The sequence below is a fragment of the Urocampus carinirostris genome, chromosome 1, assembly GCF_059441175.1.
Source record: "Urocampus carinirostris isolate Australia breed hairy pipefish chromosome 1, RoL_Ucar_1.0, whole genome shotgun sequence".
NCBI classification, from domain to species: Eukaryota; Metazoa; Chordata; class Actinopteri; order Syngnathiformes; family Syngnathidae; genus Urocampus; species Urocampus carinirostris.
In genome coordinates this window covers 68,346,709-68,364,538 of record NC_142349.1, presented here as the reverse complement: position 1 = coordinate 68,364,538, position 17,830 = coordinate 68,346,709, and the positions used below count along the sequence as shown (strand labels likewise).

At 37.5% G+C, this 17,830-nt stretch overlaps 1 protein-coding gene across 1 annotated transcript in view; it reads right to left on the bottom strand.

The window, feature by feature from the left end:
- Window positions 1-12,838: 12,838 nt before the first annotated feature.
- Window positions 12,839-17,830, bottom strand: part of LOC148376640 (receptor-type tyrosine-protein phosphatase mu) — a 366,093-nt gene continuing 361,101 nt past the window's right edge. Inside the window, exons 32-34 of the mRNA XM_088349733.1 lie at window positions 16,698-16,861; window positions 15,363-15,498; window positions 12,839-13,438 (exon numbers count right to left, since the gene is read on the bottom strand). Of these exons, the coding sequence (XP_088205859.1) occupies window positions 13,385-13,438; window positions 15,363-15,498; window positions 16,698-16,861 (354 nt within the window). The 3' untranslated portion in view covers window positions 12,839-13,384. The remainder of the gene's footprint in view (window positions 13,439-15,362; window positions 15,499-16,697; window positions 16,862-17,830) is intronic.

The window sequence follows — 17,830 nt, the reverse complement described above, 5'->3', positions numbered from 1 at the left end:
TGGGGGTTAAGGGTCAAGTGTAGGGTTATGATAAGGCTAGTGTTTATGGTTAGGTGGGTTAAGGTTAGGGGGTTTAGGTTTAAGAGTTAGAAGTCTAGGATTTATGGTTGAGTTAAGAGTTTACGGTTCGACGGTCAATGGTCTCTAACCATTTTCAAGCTAAAAACTAAATTTTGTTCCTAATTAGAGCAAAGAGCACTGAGTTTGATATGCATTTCTAAGATAACTTGCGTTAATAATATGTTGTTATTATGTTAAACCAGGTTAATTATTGGAAGTGGGGTAACATAGACTCAGTCAACCACTAAAAAATATTTTACTAAGAAAAAAAAACAATCACAATGACCTAGCACTGGGGAGCTATTTTCAGTACAGTTACGTGGGCACCTCAGCTGTCTTGGGGGCACCAGGTTGGAAACCCCTGGTCTAAGGCAGGGTTCCTACAGCGTAATGCAAGATAAATTAAAGACTTTTAAAGAGTTTTTAAATGCCGTTTGAAATCAAATTTAAGACCAAGTCGAGAAAAAAAACCCCAAAAACTATTGAAACAAACGAACCAAAAAAACACAAATATTTCTTGCATTACCTGGCACAGCTTTTAGCCATGGCCAAAATGTCCATTTTCTGGGCATGGTCCCAAGTTGCTATGTGTAAGATAAGATAATCCTTTATTTGTCCCACAATGGGGAAATTTATTTTGTTACAGCAGTAAGACAGTGAATAACAGCTAAGGATATCAACAGTGTAAACAAGTATTTAAAAAAATATATATACCGTATTTTCCGCACTATAGGGCGCACCGGGTTGTAGGGCGCACCCCCAAAAAAATAGTTTTTGGTCCTATATCTTCCATAGATAAGGCGCACCGGATTATAAGGCGCTACAATGGGAACGTCGACAAAACAGTCAGATGATTCAGTCAAACTGATTACCCCCTTAACATTCCCAAAGCTTGCAAAGAAGCAAATACGTGTCGTAGACACGTGCGGATGCGGTGTCCGTACGATGTCACTCAAATGCATCATTTCAAATATCATTCGGAAGGTTAAAGTCTTGGGATTCAAGAAATGCCAAACATTTCTAAGTTTCTATTTTCTTTTTCGCTCGCAACTTTACTGTGCATATGACAATAAACACTTGGAATTGAGTTTAATTCACGCAACTCATCACAGCAACATCAAGATCGTTCTAAAACAAGATACCGGGAAAATATAAAGCCGCATAGCTCACCTAAGTTCTCACGTTCAATAATGATACACAATCATGGTCTTCTTACAACCGTGAGTGAAGTAAATCCAGGAGAGTAGAATATTTACAAATACAGACTAATGAAACATGTTTCTTTGTGGCGTACTTTAGCAAGCTTGCTACGCCATTGCTAAACTCGGCCGATTACAGGGTTTGTTTTGGCCATCTAGCCAATCCGAGGCTCCGAATAACTTCAGCCAATAGTAATCGATTCAAATGATGATTGACACATTGGTTAGCCAATGAAACGCCGGTATATAAATCCCAGCATACACTGCGGACTTGCTACGCCATTGCTAAACTCGGCCGATTGCAGGGTTTGTTTTGGCCATCTAGCCAATCCGAGGCTCCGAATAACTTCAGCCAATAGTGATCGATTCAAATGATGATTGACACATTGGTTAGCCAATGAAACGCCGGTATATAAATCTCAGCATACACCGCGGACTACTCCACGTTCGGGGTAAAATTGAGTCGGCGGCTGTTGAGTAAGTTGCGAGACCTTGCGAATTTAATATTGAGCCATATATAAGGCGCACTGTGTTATAAGGCGCATGGTCAGCTTTTGAAAAAAATTAAGACTTTTACGTGCGCCTTATAGTGCGGAAAATACGGTATATATACCAGAGCCATGCCCCCTTGGTGGGAGGTGGCTAGAATCTTTTTCTGACTCTTTCTGGGAGATTGATACAGAGGAGGGGATTCCCAGCCCCCTCGCCCACTGATGTGTTGGGAGTCATTAGGTGACCAAACCCCCCAATTCCAACCCTTAATGCCGAGCGCCATGCAGGGAGTCTTAGGTATGACCCGGCTGAGGCTTGAACCAGCAACCTACCAGTCTCAGGGCAGGCGCCCTACCCCAAGGCCACCTAGCTGGTAAAAAACGGATTAGTCTGACGGCTGCAGGAAGGAAGGACCTGTGGGACCGCTCCTCCACAAACTTGGGGTGAAGCAGCGTGTCACTGAAGGAGCTCTCCAGAGCAGATACCGTGTCCTGCAGGGGATGGGAGATGTTCCTCGTCATGGATCATCCTCCTCTCCCCTACCACCTCAACTGAGTCGGGGGAACATCCCAGGGCAGAGCTGGCCTTCCTGATAAGACTTTCGAGACTTTTGCAGACCATTCAGTAGAAGATGGCTGATGCCACTACGGTGTCATAGACGATCTTCAGGAGTGCCCCCTGCAGTCCAAAAGACCTCAGCTTCCTAAGCAGATAGAGTCTGCTCTGCTCTTTTTGGTACAGAGCAGTTGTGTTATGGGTCCAGTCCAGTTTATCATTCAGGTAAACGCCCAGGTACTTGTAGGATGTCACCCTCTCGATATCCGTTCCCTGAATGTTCACCATTGTTGGGGGGTGTAGTCTTTATCTACGGAAGTCCACCACCAGTTCTTTTGTTTTTCCCACCAGTTCTGCTGGCACCAGTCAATAAATTCCTGTGTCAGTTCTCTCTACTCACTGTCGTCCCCATCTATGATGAGTCCAACGATTGCAGAGTCATCAGAGAACTTCTGCAGGTGACAGCTGGGTGTGCAATATGAAAAGTCTGCAGTGTGGGTGGACCCAAAACCTGCGTCTGCTCTAAAAAGCCCGACTGAAACCACATCACCGTTTTGATAGTTCTGGTAATGCGGTCACGCAACGTTGCCACAAAAGTATAACAGTGAAATATTAATTATTATGATTTTTAATCTTTTTAGATCAACTAAATATACATCTCATTCATATGATCACATTTTTAGACTTTCAAATATTGGATTGAAGTCATTTTAATGCCAATGAAGACTTTATTTGGAGAATAAAGAATTCAATGCCTTTTCAGACTTTTCAAGAATCCGCGGGAACCCTGTAGGGGGTTATGGTTAGGATTTGAATGGTTGGATTAGCATTGGAAGGTTAGAGTTTGATATCCTTTGTCACCTCCCGTCTAGATGACTGTAATGCGCTACTCTCTGGTCTCCCGAAGTCCAAAATTAAGAGTCTTCAGCTGGTACAAAATACTGCAGCGAGGCTTTTAACTAAGACAAAGTTTGATCACATGACCCCGATTTTGGCTAACCTGCATTTGCTCCCTGTTAGCTTAAGATGTGATTTTTAGGTTCTGTTGGTAGTATACAAAATCATGCATTGACTTGAAATGAAATGGTCTGCATTCATATAGCGCTTTTCAAGTCAATTAAGACTTCCCAAAGCGCTTTACAATGTGCTTCACATTTACCCATTCACACACACTCACACACCAACAGCGGCCGTGCAAGGCACCAACCCAACATGTAACACTGAGGAGCCGGGATTCGAACCTGCAATCTCCTGATCCCAAGACGAGCGCTCTACCTCCTGAGCTAATGCCACTCACTTGTTCCTTCATATCTTTCATATTGAATTCCCCCATACAGTCCTGCTCGGGGACTTTACTCAGAAAATGGTCTACTCGGGATCCCAAGAGCCAAGAAGAAATCCGAAGGTTCGAGAGCATTCTCCATTTCCCCCTGAGATTCAACCTGCAACCTCAGTGGAACTGTCCAAATCTAAGCTTAAAAGACACTTCTATTCTATAGCATATGAATAACCTATATTTTATTTTGACAATATATGTCTATTATTTGTTGTGGCAACATCCATTGCACCCTGGTCATCCTGGAAGGGGGGCTACCTTATTTTCCTCATGTTTTTGAGTTTTTCCTTGCCCTCATGTAGGTTTTAGATCAGGGGATAGTGTTATAATAATCTGCGGTTTGCAAAAATCTGTGGTCTGTGCAGCCCTTTGAGACTCTTTGTGATTAAGGGCATCACAAATAAACGTGACTTGACTTGACTTAAACTACTTGTAGTATGCATCGTATTAAAAAAAGGGTCCCATTTTCCAGTGACTCATGATTAAAAAAAATCAACTACTAGAGTATTCAAACGTTTCTAGCCAAGATAGAAATCAACATGGAATATTGCGCAAAGTTCGAATAGTCAATTCCATAGGAGGCGCGTATCTGATAATGGATATTTTCACTACGTAGTCATTGTAACAAACACAATCACTTTGCACGCCGAGAAAAATAAATAAATGAGAAGTATCACGCTCCACTTCTTCTTCTATGGTTCAATTATTCATGTTTGGAACGGAAATACCCCGACGTGCTCGTTCAAAATTGCACAAAGTCATCAGGAAGGAAGGCCTCGCTTTCATTGTCGGCTCGTTTGCATTTTTTAAATGCGTGCAAAAATATCATATCATAATATAAAATATCCACCAATATAAAATATTATAAAATAATATAAAATATAGAATTATAATAATATAAAATATTATATTTTATATTATAATTTATTATAGTAATATAAAATATAAAATAGTTTATATAAAATGCGTGCAAAAATATCATATAATACTAAAAAATATCCACCCAATATAAGAGAATAAAAAATAATATAAAATATAAAATTATAATAATATAAAATATTAATAAAATATAAAATATGATATAAAATATAATATTATAATAATATAAAATATAAAATAGTTTATATGAAATGCGTGCAAAAATATCATTTAATTATATAAACTATCCACCCAATATAAAATAATATAAAATAATATAAAATATAAAATTATAATAATATAAAATATAATATAAAATATAATATAAAATATAATATTATAATAATATGAAATATAAAATAGTTTATATAAAATGCGTGCAAAAATATCATATAATAATATAAAATATCCATCCAATAAAAAATATAAAATAATATAAAATATCAAATTATAATAATATAAAATATTTATAAAATATAAAATATAATATAAAATATAATATTATAATAATATGAAATATAAAATAGTTTATATAAAATGCGTGCAAAAATATCATATAATAATATAAAATATCCATCCAATAAAAAATAATATAAAATAATATTAAATATCAAATTATAATAATATAAAATATTTATAAAATATAAAATATAATATAATATAAAATAGTTTATAAAAAATGCGTGCAAAAATATCATAATAATATAAAATATCCACCCAATATAAAATAATATAAAATTATATAAAATATAAAATTATAATAATATAAAATATTTATAAAATATAATATAATAATAATATACAAAATAAAATAGTTGATATAAAATATAGAATATTATATTATCTTAGAATATAAAAATACAGACCTTCTCCGTTCCGATTCGGAGGTCGTGAATAACTGAGCTTCTCGACTAGCGGCTATTTTAGGAGACGACAAAAGTGGATTCTTGTGTTCGCTAAGGGGAGGTGTCGACTTATGTCGGCTGGCTTTTTGTCTATGGTGTCAACCATGCAACCTGCGGGCCGGATCAGGCCAGACGAGGGTTTCGGTCCGGCCCGCAAGAAAAAAAGAGAAGGAGTTTAAAATATGTCCACTTGATGTCGCCAAAGCCAGGCGCCACTTGCAAAGCGACAGCGGCTGTGGTTCTTTCTCTCACCCTCGCTCTGTCTTTTTTCTGTCTCATTTATTTTTCTCTTTTCTCGTTTTTTCTTTTCTTCCTCACTTTCTCTCTCTTTTTCTCACTTTCCCTTTCTGCTTGTTCTACTTTCTACTTCTCTCACTGTCTCCTTTTCTCCCTTTCTACTTTTCTCACTCTTTCCCTTTTTCTTCCTTTCCACTTTTCTCACTCTCATTTATCTTCCTTTCTTCTTTTTTTGCCCTCCATTTTTCTTACTCTCTACTTTTCTCACTCGTTGCCTTTTTCTAACTTTCTACTTTTCTCACTCTTTCCCTTTTTCCAACTTTCTACTTTTCTCACTTTTTACTTTTCTCACTCATTGCCTTTTTCTTACTTTCTACTTTTCTCACTCTTTCCCTTTTTTCTACTTTCTACTTTTCTCACTCTTTCCATTTTTCTTACTTTATACTTTTCTCACTTTTTCCTTTTTTCTGCTTTCTACTTTTCTCACTCTTTCCATTTTTCCTACTTTCTACTTTCCTCACTCTTTCCCTCTGTCTCTTGATCTTGATCTTTTTTCCCCCTCTCTATCTCTTTTCTCATTTCTTTTTCTGTCCTTCTCATTTTTTCTCACTTTATCCCTCTTTTTCTCACTCTCTTTTTCTTACTTTCCCTTACGTGTTTATCTCAAAACTGTAGTTTTATTTTTGCAGAAATACTCCAAAAATAAAACTACAGTAAAACAACAAAAATACGAAAGAAATACTACAAAAATAGGAATAGGGTAAAACTTCAAAACATTACAGACGTACTGCAAAAATCTTATATGTAAATACAACTGCAGTAATATTACAAAAATACTACAGAAATACCACAGCAATACAACTATCCAAATACTTTCGCAATACTTCTCCAAAAATGCTAGATAAATACCGAAATATGACAGAAATACAACAAAAATACTACAAAATAATCTGATTTGGACATTTTTAAACATAAACACAACAGAAATACTACAAACATACTATTATGGAAATACTACAAAAAAATAAACACTACTGCAGAAATACTCCAAAAATAAAACTAAAGTAAGACACAAAAATACTACAAAAATAGAAATACAGTAAACCTTCAAAACATTACAAATATACTACAGAAATATTATATGTACATACATACAACTGCAGTAATATTACAAAACTACTACAAAAAATACTACAGAACTACGACAGCATTAATACAATCCAAATACTTTAGAAATACTTCTCCAAAAATACCGAAATATGACAGAAATACAACAAAAATACTACAAAATAATCTGATTTGGACATAGGACGATTTTTAACAGAAATACAACAGAAATACTACAAACATACTGTTTATGGAAGTACTACAAAAACACTCCTGCAGAAATACTCCAAAAATAAAATTACAGTAAAACAACAAAAATACTACAGAAAAACTACAAAAATAGAAACACATTAAAACTTTAAAACATTAGAAATATACGACAAAAATATTATATGTACATAAATAAAACTGCAGTAATATTACAAAAATACTACACAATTACCACAGCAATACTACCATACAAATACTTCTCCAAAATTGCTACAAAAAATACAGAAATATTATGACAGAAATGCAACAAAAACACAACAAAATAATCTGATTTGGACGTACGACGATTTTGAACAGAAACAGAAATACTACAAACATAATATGGAAATACTCCAAAAGAAAAAAACACACTACTGGAGAAATACTCAAAAAAAACCAAAACTAAAGTAAAACAACAAAAATACTACTAAAATAGAAATACAGTAAAACTTCAAAACATTACAAATATACTACAGAAATATTATATGTATATACATACAACTGCATTAATATTACAAAAATACTACAAAAAATCTACAGAACTACCACAGCAACAATACTATCCAAATACTTTCGCAATACTTCTCCAAAAATGCTACAAAAATACCGAAATATGACAGAAATACAACAAAAATACTACAAAATAATATGATTTGGACGTTTTTTTTTAACAGAAATACAACAGAAATACTACAAACATACTATTATGGAAATACTAAAAAAAAAACACTACTGCAGAAATACTTCGAAAATAAAACTAAAGTAAGACAACAAAAATACTACAAAAATAAAAAATACAGTAAAACTTCAAAACATTAGAAATATACTACAGAAATATTATATGAACATACATACAACTGCAGTAAAATTGCAAAAATACTACCAAAAATCTACAGAACTACGACAGCAATAATACTATCCAAATACTTTTGAAATACTCCCCCCAAAAATGATACAAAATACAGAAATATTTTGAACCCAATGCGGCCCCTAACTCAGTGTGGCGCTGTGCTGCTCTCTAGTGGCGAGTTCTCTTATTGCATCAACATCAAAGGGTCACAACAATAGGGACACATTCATCTTCAATTAAAGTAGTATGTTGTCAACAAACAATTATAAGGACGGTTAAAGCCTTTTTCTAATAACATTACCGTCCACCAATCCCTTAAACCTCCGGTCTCATTTAATAAATTCGTTTAAATGGCCCCTTAAGTGCTTTACGATTTATAAATTGATTTTACTCGAGAATCAAAGTACTTACTGTACATGAGGACACCATTTTCGAGGAATGAACTTCCGCCTGTGCGCACGCACCTTAATTGATGACGTCACACAATATACGTCTTGTTTTATTTCATTTGTTGACGTATCCAAATAAATAATTTATTTATTTTTTCCACAAAATAAACTGAATTTGAAAAATAATGATAAAGTAAATATTTAACTTAAAAAAATATAAAAATAAAATGTTTACGTCAACGTAATCCAAATCACATCCCGGATGAAAAAAAGCATGGTTCGTACATATTTTTTCATGGTAGAATTCAAGTACTTTTTTAAAAGACTTTTTAAATTCTTCTAGTACCGTTTAATGAAAAAAATAACACATTATAATACTGTCTATAATAATAATGAAAGATTAATTGTCATTACCATTTGTAATCGTTGATCCCACCATCACTAACAAGCCAAAGAAGCTGTATGGAATTTGTTGCTCTCTGCCTCCATCTGCTGGCTTGTGTCATCATTGCAGCCTCGATCATCTTATTCATGATGAGTGTGCAGGTACATGCATTTCTTAGATACGCTGATAACCTTTTTTTTTCCTCTTCATTTTCAAGCAGACATTTTTATTTTTCTTTATGAAATACTTGGTCTTTGGAGTCAGACTGCCAAGAAACGTGGAAACAATTACAAGAATTTACAAGACTTCACCCGAAATTCAAGCACCTTTTAAAACATAACATTAGAATTCCTTCTCTCTCTCTTTACTTCTTTCTCTTTTTTCAATCTCTCTCATTTCTTCTCTCTTCCCTCTTTCTCTCTCTCCTTCATTCTTCCACTCATTCCTGCTTTCTTTCTCTTCCATTCTCTAATTTTCTATCTTTGCTTCTCTCCTTATCTTTCTCTTTCATTCTTTCTCTTTTCTATCTTTTTTGAATGTCTCTTTTTTTCCTCTCTTCCCTTCTCTCTTCTTTCACTCTCTTTCTCCTTTCTAATTCACTCATTTTCTTTTGTTTCTTCCTTTTCTCTCATCTCTTTTATTCTCTCTTTTCCTTCTTTCACTTATCCCCTCTTTTTCCTTATTTCTCTCCCTCTTCTTCCTTCTCTAGCTCCTTCCTTCCATCGCTCTCGTTCCTTCTCTCACTCTTTTCTTCCTCTCTTTCGTTCTTATTCTCACTCTTTCCTTCCTTCTTCCTCTCCCTATCTCATTCCTTCTTTCTCTCCCTCTTTCCTTCCTTCTTCTCCTTCTGCTCTTCTTCCTTCTCTCGCTTGTTGCTTCCCTCGCTCTCGTTCATTCTCTCGCTCTTTCCTTCCTCTATTGTTCTTATTCTGTCTTTCCATCCTCCAATCTCTCCCTATCTCATTCCTTCTTTCTTTCCCTCTTTCCTTCCTTCTTTCTTTCTCTCCCTCTCTTTTGCTCTTATTCTCCCTTTCATCCTCTTTCTTTCTCTCCCTCTTTCCTTCCCATGCCCTCTTTCCTTGTTTCTTTCTTTCCCTCTTTTGTTCTTATTCTCCCTTTTACTTTCCTTCTTTTTCTCCCTCTTTCCTTAGTTCTCTCCCTTTCCCTACTTCTCACGCCTGCTTTCATTCTTGCTCTCTTTCATTTATCGTTTGTAATTCTATTTTGCTCTTTATTTCCTTCTCTCTCTCTCTCCTTTCTCAATGTCTTTATCTCCACCTCTTTCCCCATTTCTCTACTTCTCACGCCTGTTTTTCTTCTTTCTCTTTCTTTTGTCCTTTTATTTCTTGTTTCCTCTTTCTCTCTCATCTCTTTATCCTCTTTTCCTTCTTTCTCTTGCTTTGCTTCTTTCACTTTCCCCCTCCTCTTTTTCCTTATTTCTCTCCCTCTTCTTCCTTCTCTTGCTTGTTCCTTCCCTCGCTCTCGTTCATTCTCTTGCTCTTTCCTTCCTCTCTTGTTCTTATTCTTTATTTCCATCCTTCTATCTCGATGCTTCTTTCTTTCCCTCTTTCATTCCTTCTTTCTCTCCCTCTCTTTTGCTCTTATTCTACCTTTCACCCTCTTTCTTTCTTTCCCTCTTTCATTCCTTCTTTCTCTCCCTCTCTTTTGCTCTTATTCTCCCTTTCACCCTCTTTCTTTCTCTCCCTCTTTCCTTCCCATACCCCCTTTCCTTCCTTCTTTCGCTCCCTCTTTTGTTCTTATTCTCCCTTTCACTTTCCTTCTATTTCTCCCTCTTTCCTTATTTCTCTCCTTCTCTCTGCTTCTCACGCCTGCCTTCTTTCTTACTCTCTCTTTCTTTTACCCTTTTTATTTCTATTATGTACTTTATTTCCTTCTCTCTCTCTCTCTCCTTTTCATTGTCTTTCTCTCCATTTCGCTGTCATTCTATCTCTTTTTTAAATCCACGGGTAATTTTTCTACCATGTGGCCCCCGCGCGACAAATGAAATTTGCGTGCAGTCACACAACGATCCAGCAGATGTCGCCATTGCACCGTCACAAAAAACACCTCCTCCAGTTTAATATTGTATTCCATTTATAGAATTATTTTCTCTTTACAAGGCGTCAAACAGTTACACCCCAATCTTTCTCTATGTCCTTCATTCTTCCTCTCTCTTTCCTCCTTTCTCTTTCGTTCTCTAATTTTCTCCCTTTGCTTCTCTCCTTTCTTTCTTTCATTATTTACCTTTCTTATTTGCTCATTCTTTGCTTTTCCTTCTTTCTCTCAGTTCTCTTTTTTCCTCTCTCCTTTCTAATTCATTTTTTTCTCTCTCGTTTCTTCTTTCTCATCGCTTTTATTCTTCCATTTCCTTTTTTCTCGTGCTTTAGTTCTTTCACTTATCCCCTCTTTTTCCTTATTTCTCTCCCTCTACTTCCTTCTCTCGCTCTTTCCTTCCCTCACCCTTTCCTTCTCTTTCATTCTTTTTCTCCCTCTTTCCATCCTTCTTTCTCTCCCTATCTCATTCCTTCTTCCTCTTCCTTCTTTCTTTCTCTTCCTGTCTTTTGCTCTTATTCTCCCATTCACCCTTTCCTTCCCATGCCCTCTTTCCTTCTTTTGTTCTTATTTTCCTTTTTACTTTCCTTTTTTTCCCTCCTTCTTTTCTTCTTTCTCTCCCTCTCTCTACTTCTCACGCCTGCTTTCCTTCTTACTCTCTTGCTTTTCCCCTTTTTATTTCTATTTTGCTCTCTCTCTCTCACTCTCTTTCTCTCTCTCTCCCTCTTTCCCCTTCTCTCTCTCTTTTCTCTCTTTCTTTCTATTTATCTTTGAGTTTTGTTATTTCTCTCTCTCTTTCTCTCTCTCTCCCTCTTTCCCCTTCTCTCTCTCTTTCTTTCTATTTATCTTTGAGTTTTGTTATTTCTCTCTCTTTCTCTCTCTCTCTCTCTCCCTCTTTCCCCTTCTCTCTTTCTTTTCTCTCTTTCCTTCTATTTATCTTTGAGTTTTATTTCTCTCTCTCTCTCTTTCCCCTTCTCTTTCTTTCTATTTATCTTTGAGTTTTGTTATTTCTCTCTCTCTTTCTCTCTCTCTCTCCCTCTTTCCCCTTCTCTCTCTCTTTTCTCTTTCTATTTATCTTTGAGTTTTGTTATTTCTCTCTTTCTCTCTCCTCTTTCCCCTTCTCTCTTTCTTTTCTCTCTTTCTATTTATCTTTGAGTTTTATTTCTCTCTCTCTTTCTCTCTCTCTCTTTCCCCTTCTCTCTCTCTTTTCTCTCTTTCTTTCTATTTATCTTTGAGTTTTGTTATTTCTCTCTCTCTTTCTCTCTCCCTCGTTCCCCTTCTCTCTCTCTTTTCTCTCTTTCTTTCTATTTATCTTTGAGTTTTGTTATTTCTCTCTCTCTTTCTCTCTCCCTCTTTCCCCTTCTCTTTCTTTTCTCTCTTTCTTTCTATTTATCTTTGAGTTTTATTTCTCTCTCTCTTTCTCTCTCTTTCCCTCCTCTCTCTCTTTCTATTTATCTTTGAGTTTTATTTCTCTCTCTCTTTCTCTCTCTTTCCCCTCCTCTCTCTCTTTCTTTCTATTTATCTTTGAGTTTTGTTATTTCTCTCTCTCTCTCCCTCTTTCCCTTCTCTCTCTCTTTCTCTCTTTCTTTCTATTTATCTTGAGTTTTGTTATTTCTCTCTCTCTCTCCCTCTTTCCCCTTCTCTCTCTCTTTTCTCTCTTTCTTTCTATTTTTCTTTGAGTTTTGTTATCTCTCTCTCTCTCTCTCTCTCTCTTTTCTCTCTTTCTTTCTATTTTCTTTGAGTTTTGTTCTCTCTCTCTCTCTCTCTCTCTCTCTCTCTCTCTCTCCTCTCTCTCTCTCTCTCTCTCTCTCCTCTCTCTCTCTCTCTCTCTCTCTCTCTCTCTCTCTCTCTCTCTCTCTCTCTCTCTCTCTCCTCTCTCTCTCTCTCTCTCTCTCTCTCTCTCTCTCTCTCTCTCTCCTCTCTCTCTCTCTCTCTCTCTCTCTCTCTCTCTCTCTCTCTCTCTCATGGGAATATTTTTAATACCATGTGGCCCCCGCCCTAAACTGAGTGTGACACCCATTCTACTAACAAAATTAGCGTGCAGTCACACAACTGTCCAGCAGATGTCGCCGTTGCACCGTCACAAAAAACACATCGCTACCAGTTTAATATTGTATTCCATTTATAGAATTCTTTTCTCTTTACAAGGCGTCAAACAAAAATCAAAAAATAAACAAAAACAAAAAAAAAGACAAACACTATACGGTCCATCAACTCAAAACGATATAAACATATGATTGTCACTTACTTACAGCCAATCACAAATCTAAAGAATAAATAATCCACACGAAATCTGTACAATATGCACACAAAGAGAACTTTTTCTGTCCTCTTATAATTCAAAGAAGCAGACGGACACGGCTCGCCGGATCACAGCAACATTCGGCCACTTTTTTTAGTTACTTTTTCGTTTATGACATATTCGTTATACTGTATCTCCAGCGCAGCTTCCAAAAAAACAAGAAGAAGAAGAAAAAAGAGCAACAAAAGAAGAAGAAAGGAGGACATTTTGTTATGTACACGTGGATCGGGTCAACGAGGACTGGGGCTAAAAGTGTGCGTTTGAGTGTGTGTTTCGGTGAGTTAGCTCGCTAGCTAGCTGCACGCTTGGCACGTCGGACATGTTGTCAAAGTCATTGGTTGATCCCGGTTAGCCGGAATTCAAGTACTCCAGAGCTACCTCGTAGCAGAACTTGTACTGCTCCTGTAAAAAAAAAACAAAAAAACAATCTGATTATACATTGCTGCTCCATCGAGGCTAATGCTAATTAGCATCTATGACGGTAAGGCTTAACCCTTTTAACCACAAATCGGACACAAATGGACTGACGTGGAAGCAAACACACACAAATAACAGAAGCATTTCAGTCATGTATTATTTATCCTCTGACCCCGATTTTAGCTAACCTGCATTGGCTCCCTGTTAACTTAAGATGTGATTTTAAGGTTCTGTTGGTATCATTCCAAATCATGCATGGACTTGCTCCCTCATATTGTTCAGATTTAATTCCCCACTATGTTCCGGTCCGGAGCCTTCGCTGTTTCCTTTTCTTATTATTTTGAGTTCTTTGAGTTCTGATATGAATGACTAATCCCAAGAAAGTAGATTAAATGAACCAGGCCAATTGAAAGATCTCACACAATATATCAACAAAGAGAATTAATGATAGGAAAGAAGGGAGAGGGGAAAATGCTGGTAGTGATCCCAAGAGCCAAGAAGAAATCTGCAGGTTAAAGAGTGTTCTCCATCCGGGCCCCGGTGCTGTGGAATGCTCTTTCCCCTGAGATTCGATCTGCAACCTCAAAAGAACTGTTGATGATGAAGGGGTCTTAAGCCTTTTAGCAACAACCTGACGACAATGTTCTGCTTTATTGGAGTCGAGCTTTACATAAGGAGAACACATTAGTTTATAAAACAGGAAATTCCAGGCTTGTTTCTCCCGAGTGTAAATGTCAGCTAATGTTATTATTAATCGCCTTAGGCTACCAAGTAATAACATTCTTGGCGTGGAACATGCGGTCAAGCCGACCCCAATGAGTTTTTGGAAATTATGAGAACTGTGGAAAATCGAAAGAGGACGAAAACATTCTGTCTGGTAGCGCGCATTTTGAGATAAACACGTGCGTCATTGCGAGGGGGACGTGTTAAGTAATACAAGATGTCTGAGGAAATAAAAAGCCAAATGTCTCTTGGATGAATGAGATCTCCGTTTTGTACGCTGATGAAGATAATTAAACGAGCTCTCCCTCTCCCACCAAGACGTCTCCCTGCATCTTGTCTTACATATTTTGGGGTAGGCAATTGTTGTAGAAAATAAACTTGCATTTGTAGAATAGATTTGCATACATTTAGAAAGAAGTGTAGAAAGACTTGCTTACAGTTGGGAGAAATGTTGTTTACATCTCGCGAAGGTCTCGGTGGACGAATTAGTATAAACAATCCTCCTCAAGGGAGGACAAGAGATAACGGCAAAGGGCATAAACTTAAAAACACTTCCAAATAAGGACAGAACCCTGGGCATGTACGCCTTCAGGCGTGAAAAGGGACGGGGCCAAACCGGGTACACGTGCTATGTTGAAAACTATAAAGACACACGCATATCTTTGATTCGCTGAGTCTCTTGTTGAAATTGTGTATCAATAAAAAGAACTCCCTCTAACGTCATTTTGATTCCTGCATTTCTTTGAACACGTACGAGACAATTCAACAAATTGGTCTTATCTTCAACACAATAAGGTCTGCTCCGAAAACAAACTGATTGGCGATGACATGGAAGCAAAGACACAAAACAAAACTTTTCAGTCATACAGTAGAACCATTCATATTAGCTTAAGGCTAATGCTAATTAATATCTTCCGACGAAGGCGCTCGACCCTTCAAACAAATTGGGCAATGACATATAAGCAAAGTAATAAAAGATAAAAAGGAAATCTCAGTCATATACTCTTACAAACTCATGCCAGCGTACATTTTAAGCAGCCTTGTTCTGAAACAACAATTTCAAGCATTTACAGGCACTTCACCCAAAAACAAAGGTATTTTTAATCTTTGAAAACACAACATAATAATCGAAGTATCCTCGAGGATTTCAAGCACCCGTACGAACCCAGTAATTGCTAATGCTCACCAGCAGGTCGACCATGTTGGGTTTGTTGTTCCTGAGCGTCTTGACGGCGTGAAAGACGTCAACCGCTCGCTGGTGCTGCAACATCTCGCACACGATGCTAATAGCGCAGAAGGTGCCGCTGCGACCGCCGCCGTTCCTGAAATAACAAAACAAAAACTCAAACCTCAATCATTTAGAAAAAATCAGTTGTATTGCATTCATCTCAATCGAAATCCAAACTTTTTTTATAAATCCTAAATATGTGTGTATTCGTATGTGACCTATGGGTACCAAAATGGCTGAACCGATTATCGTAAAGGTTTACACAGTTGTACTTTAGGTCTCTGGGAGTGTTTTTAGCTAGGTTTCAAGTCAAGATTGCCAGGGATTCTACTGCAGTTTGCTAAAACGTTGGCGTTCCACTTATCCAATGGACTGAGCCGGTGCGCGTATAGGCGTCACTCATTGGTGGTGAGGGCTGGTGAGGCGGGGCATATTGTATATATATAATTCTTTGTAGCCATTTGTTTCGGGCGGCATTTCTTTCACAGCACAGTGGGAAGCCGTACTTTTGCAAGCTGTTACAGGGCGGAGGGATACGAGTGGCGGGCAGGAGGCGTTGTTTGGCTCACGAGTTAGGGTCCTTTTTGGGCATGCAATTAGTGATGGGAATTCCGGGTCTTTTTCAAGTACCGGCACTTTCGGCTCGACTCACTAACGATCCCAACAACCTCGCCCAAGGAGAGTGCCCGGCAACGAAGAGCCATTTTGCTTGTTTAATTATATATAAAAGCTAAATTAAAGTGACAGAGTGTAGGAGATGAACTATGGAAGCCTGAAGGATACCACTTGGTAAAATTAACTTCGATACTTTTTTGGCCGAGAAAGGATCATTTTAAGTCAGCTACAGGACATAGGAGTTGTATCAGGAGCAGCTAACAATAACAATAGTGGTGAGACATAGTGGCTAACATGGGTGGCTAGAGAAGGAAACAGTGGCAAAGCAAGCTGTATTCACATAGAAAGACTAAGAATAACAATAGAGGCTAGCGGCGAGCCAGAGCCTGAAGTCAAGTGGCTTACATGAGTGGCTAGAGGAGGAAACCGTAGGAAAAAATAAAAGCGGTCCGAATTGGACATGTTTGATAATGATTTAGTTGCCACACTTGGGATTGCCGTTGCTCACTGTTGTTTCAAGCGTTGCTCACCGACTTTGTGTGAACGCTCAGACCCGTAAGGAAAATGACAGGGAACATTGGCGCTAACGCTATACAGTACACACTAGAGCTTTAAACAAAATTAAGCTGCAACCGATATACACAGCCACCAGGGGGCGTCCTTTCCCCAGAGACTTACAAGCAGTGCACGACAGTTCTTCCCTCTCCGCCGTCGTACTCGTCCTGCCACTTGTCCACTTGTCGGATGAGTTTGAGGAAGGAGCGCTTGGACATGGGCGTGTCCCGGTACATGGGCCAGCCCAAAAACTGGAACTGCTGGACCATGCGGTACCCGTCCTGAGGCTGGACCCCCCCCCGAAAAAGCACAAGAAGAAAATACAAGACATTTTAACACAAACGATGGAGAGCTCTATTTGTACTGTGAATGCTGGGAATTGTGGTATTGTTAGATGATTCAAATGTGTCACAAAGAGTCATGATTGCATTCCTTTCCCAGTTTTATTAATTTTATTATTTAATCATTAAAAATCATGAATTTGATAAAGACATTACTCGTTGTCAAGGTTAAAACTTGTGTAAACATTCTATACTGTATAAAAAGGAACAAAAGAGGGTGGGAAAGAGTGAAGGAAAGTGGGCATGGGAAGGAAAGAAAGAGGGAGAGAAAGAAAGAGGGTGAAAGGGAGAATTAGAGCAAAAGAGAGGGAGACAAAGAAGGAAGGAAAAAGGTAGAATATTGCCAAAAGAGAGGAAGGAAAGAGCAAGAGAAGGAAAGTGAGCGAGGGAAGGAAAAAGTGAAGGAAGGAAGAGGGAGAGAAATAAGGAAAAAGAGGGGGCGAAAGAGGGGAAAAGTGAAAGAAGCAAAGCAAGGGAAAGAAGGAAAAGAGAGCATAAAAGAGATGAGAGAGAAAGAAGAAACGAGAGACAAAAAGAATGAATTAAAAAGGAGAAAGAGGAAAAAAAAAGAACTGAGAGAAAGAAGGAATATGGTTGGTGTGAAGTGTAAAGAGGCCAGACGTTTCATTTGAAATGAAACGGGAATAGGAAAGATTGATGCGGTTGAGAAAATGGTTGGATCGCTTTTTTTTCGTCCAATCACTACCACGGAGGAGGACCTCTTGAAGCGCATCTTCCGAAAGTAAGTTAAGCTAAACTGTATTCATCTTTATGAAGCATATCATTTCAAGAAATGTTTATTTTTTTAGTAAGAAAGAAGAAAAGAACACACTCATTTTTTTGGGAAACACGAGAAGGAAACTACACATCTGATTGGTTTATATCAACACAGGAAGCAAATGTGATTGGTTTACA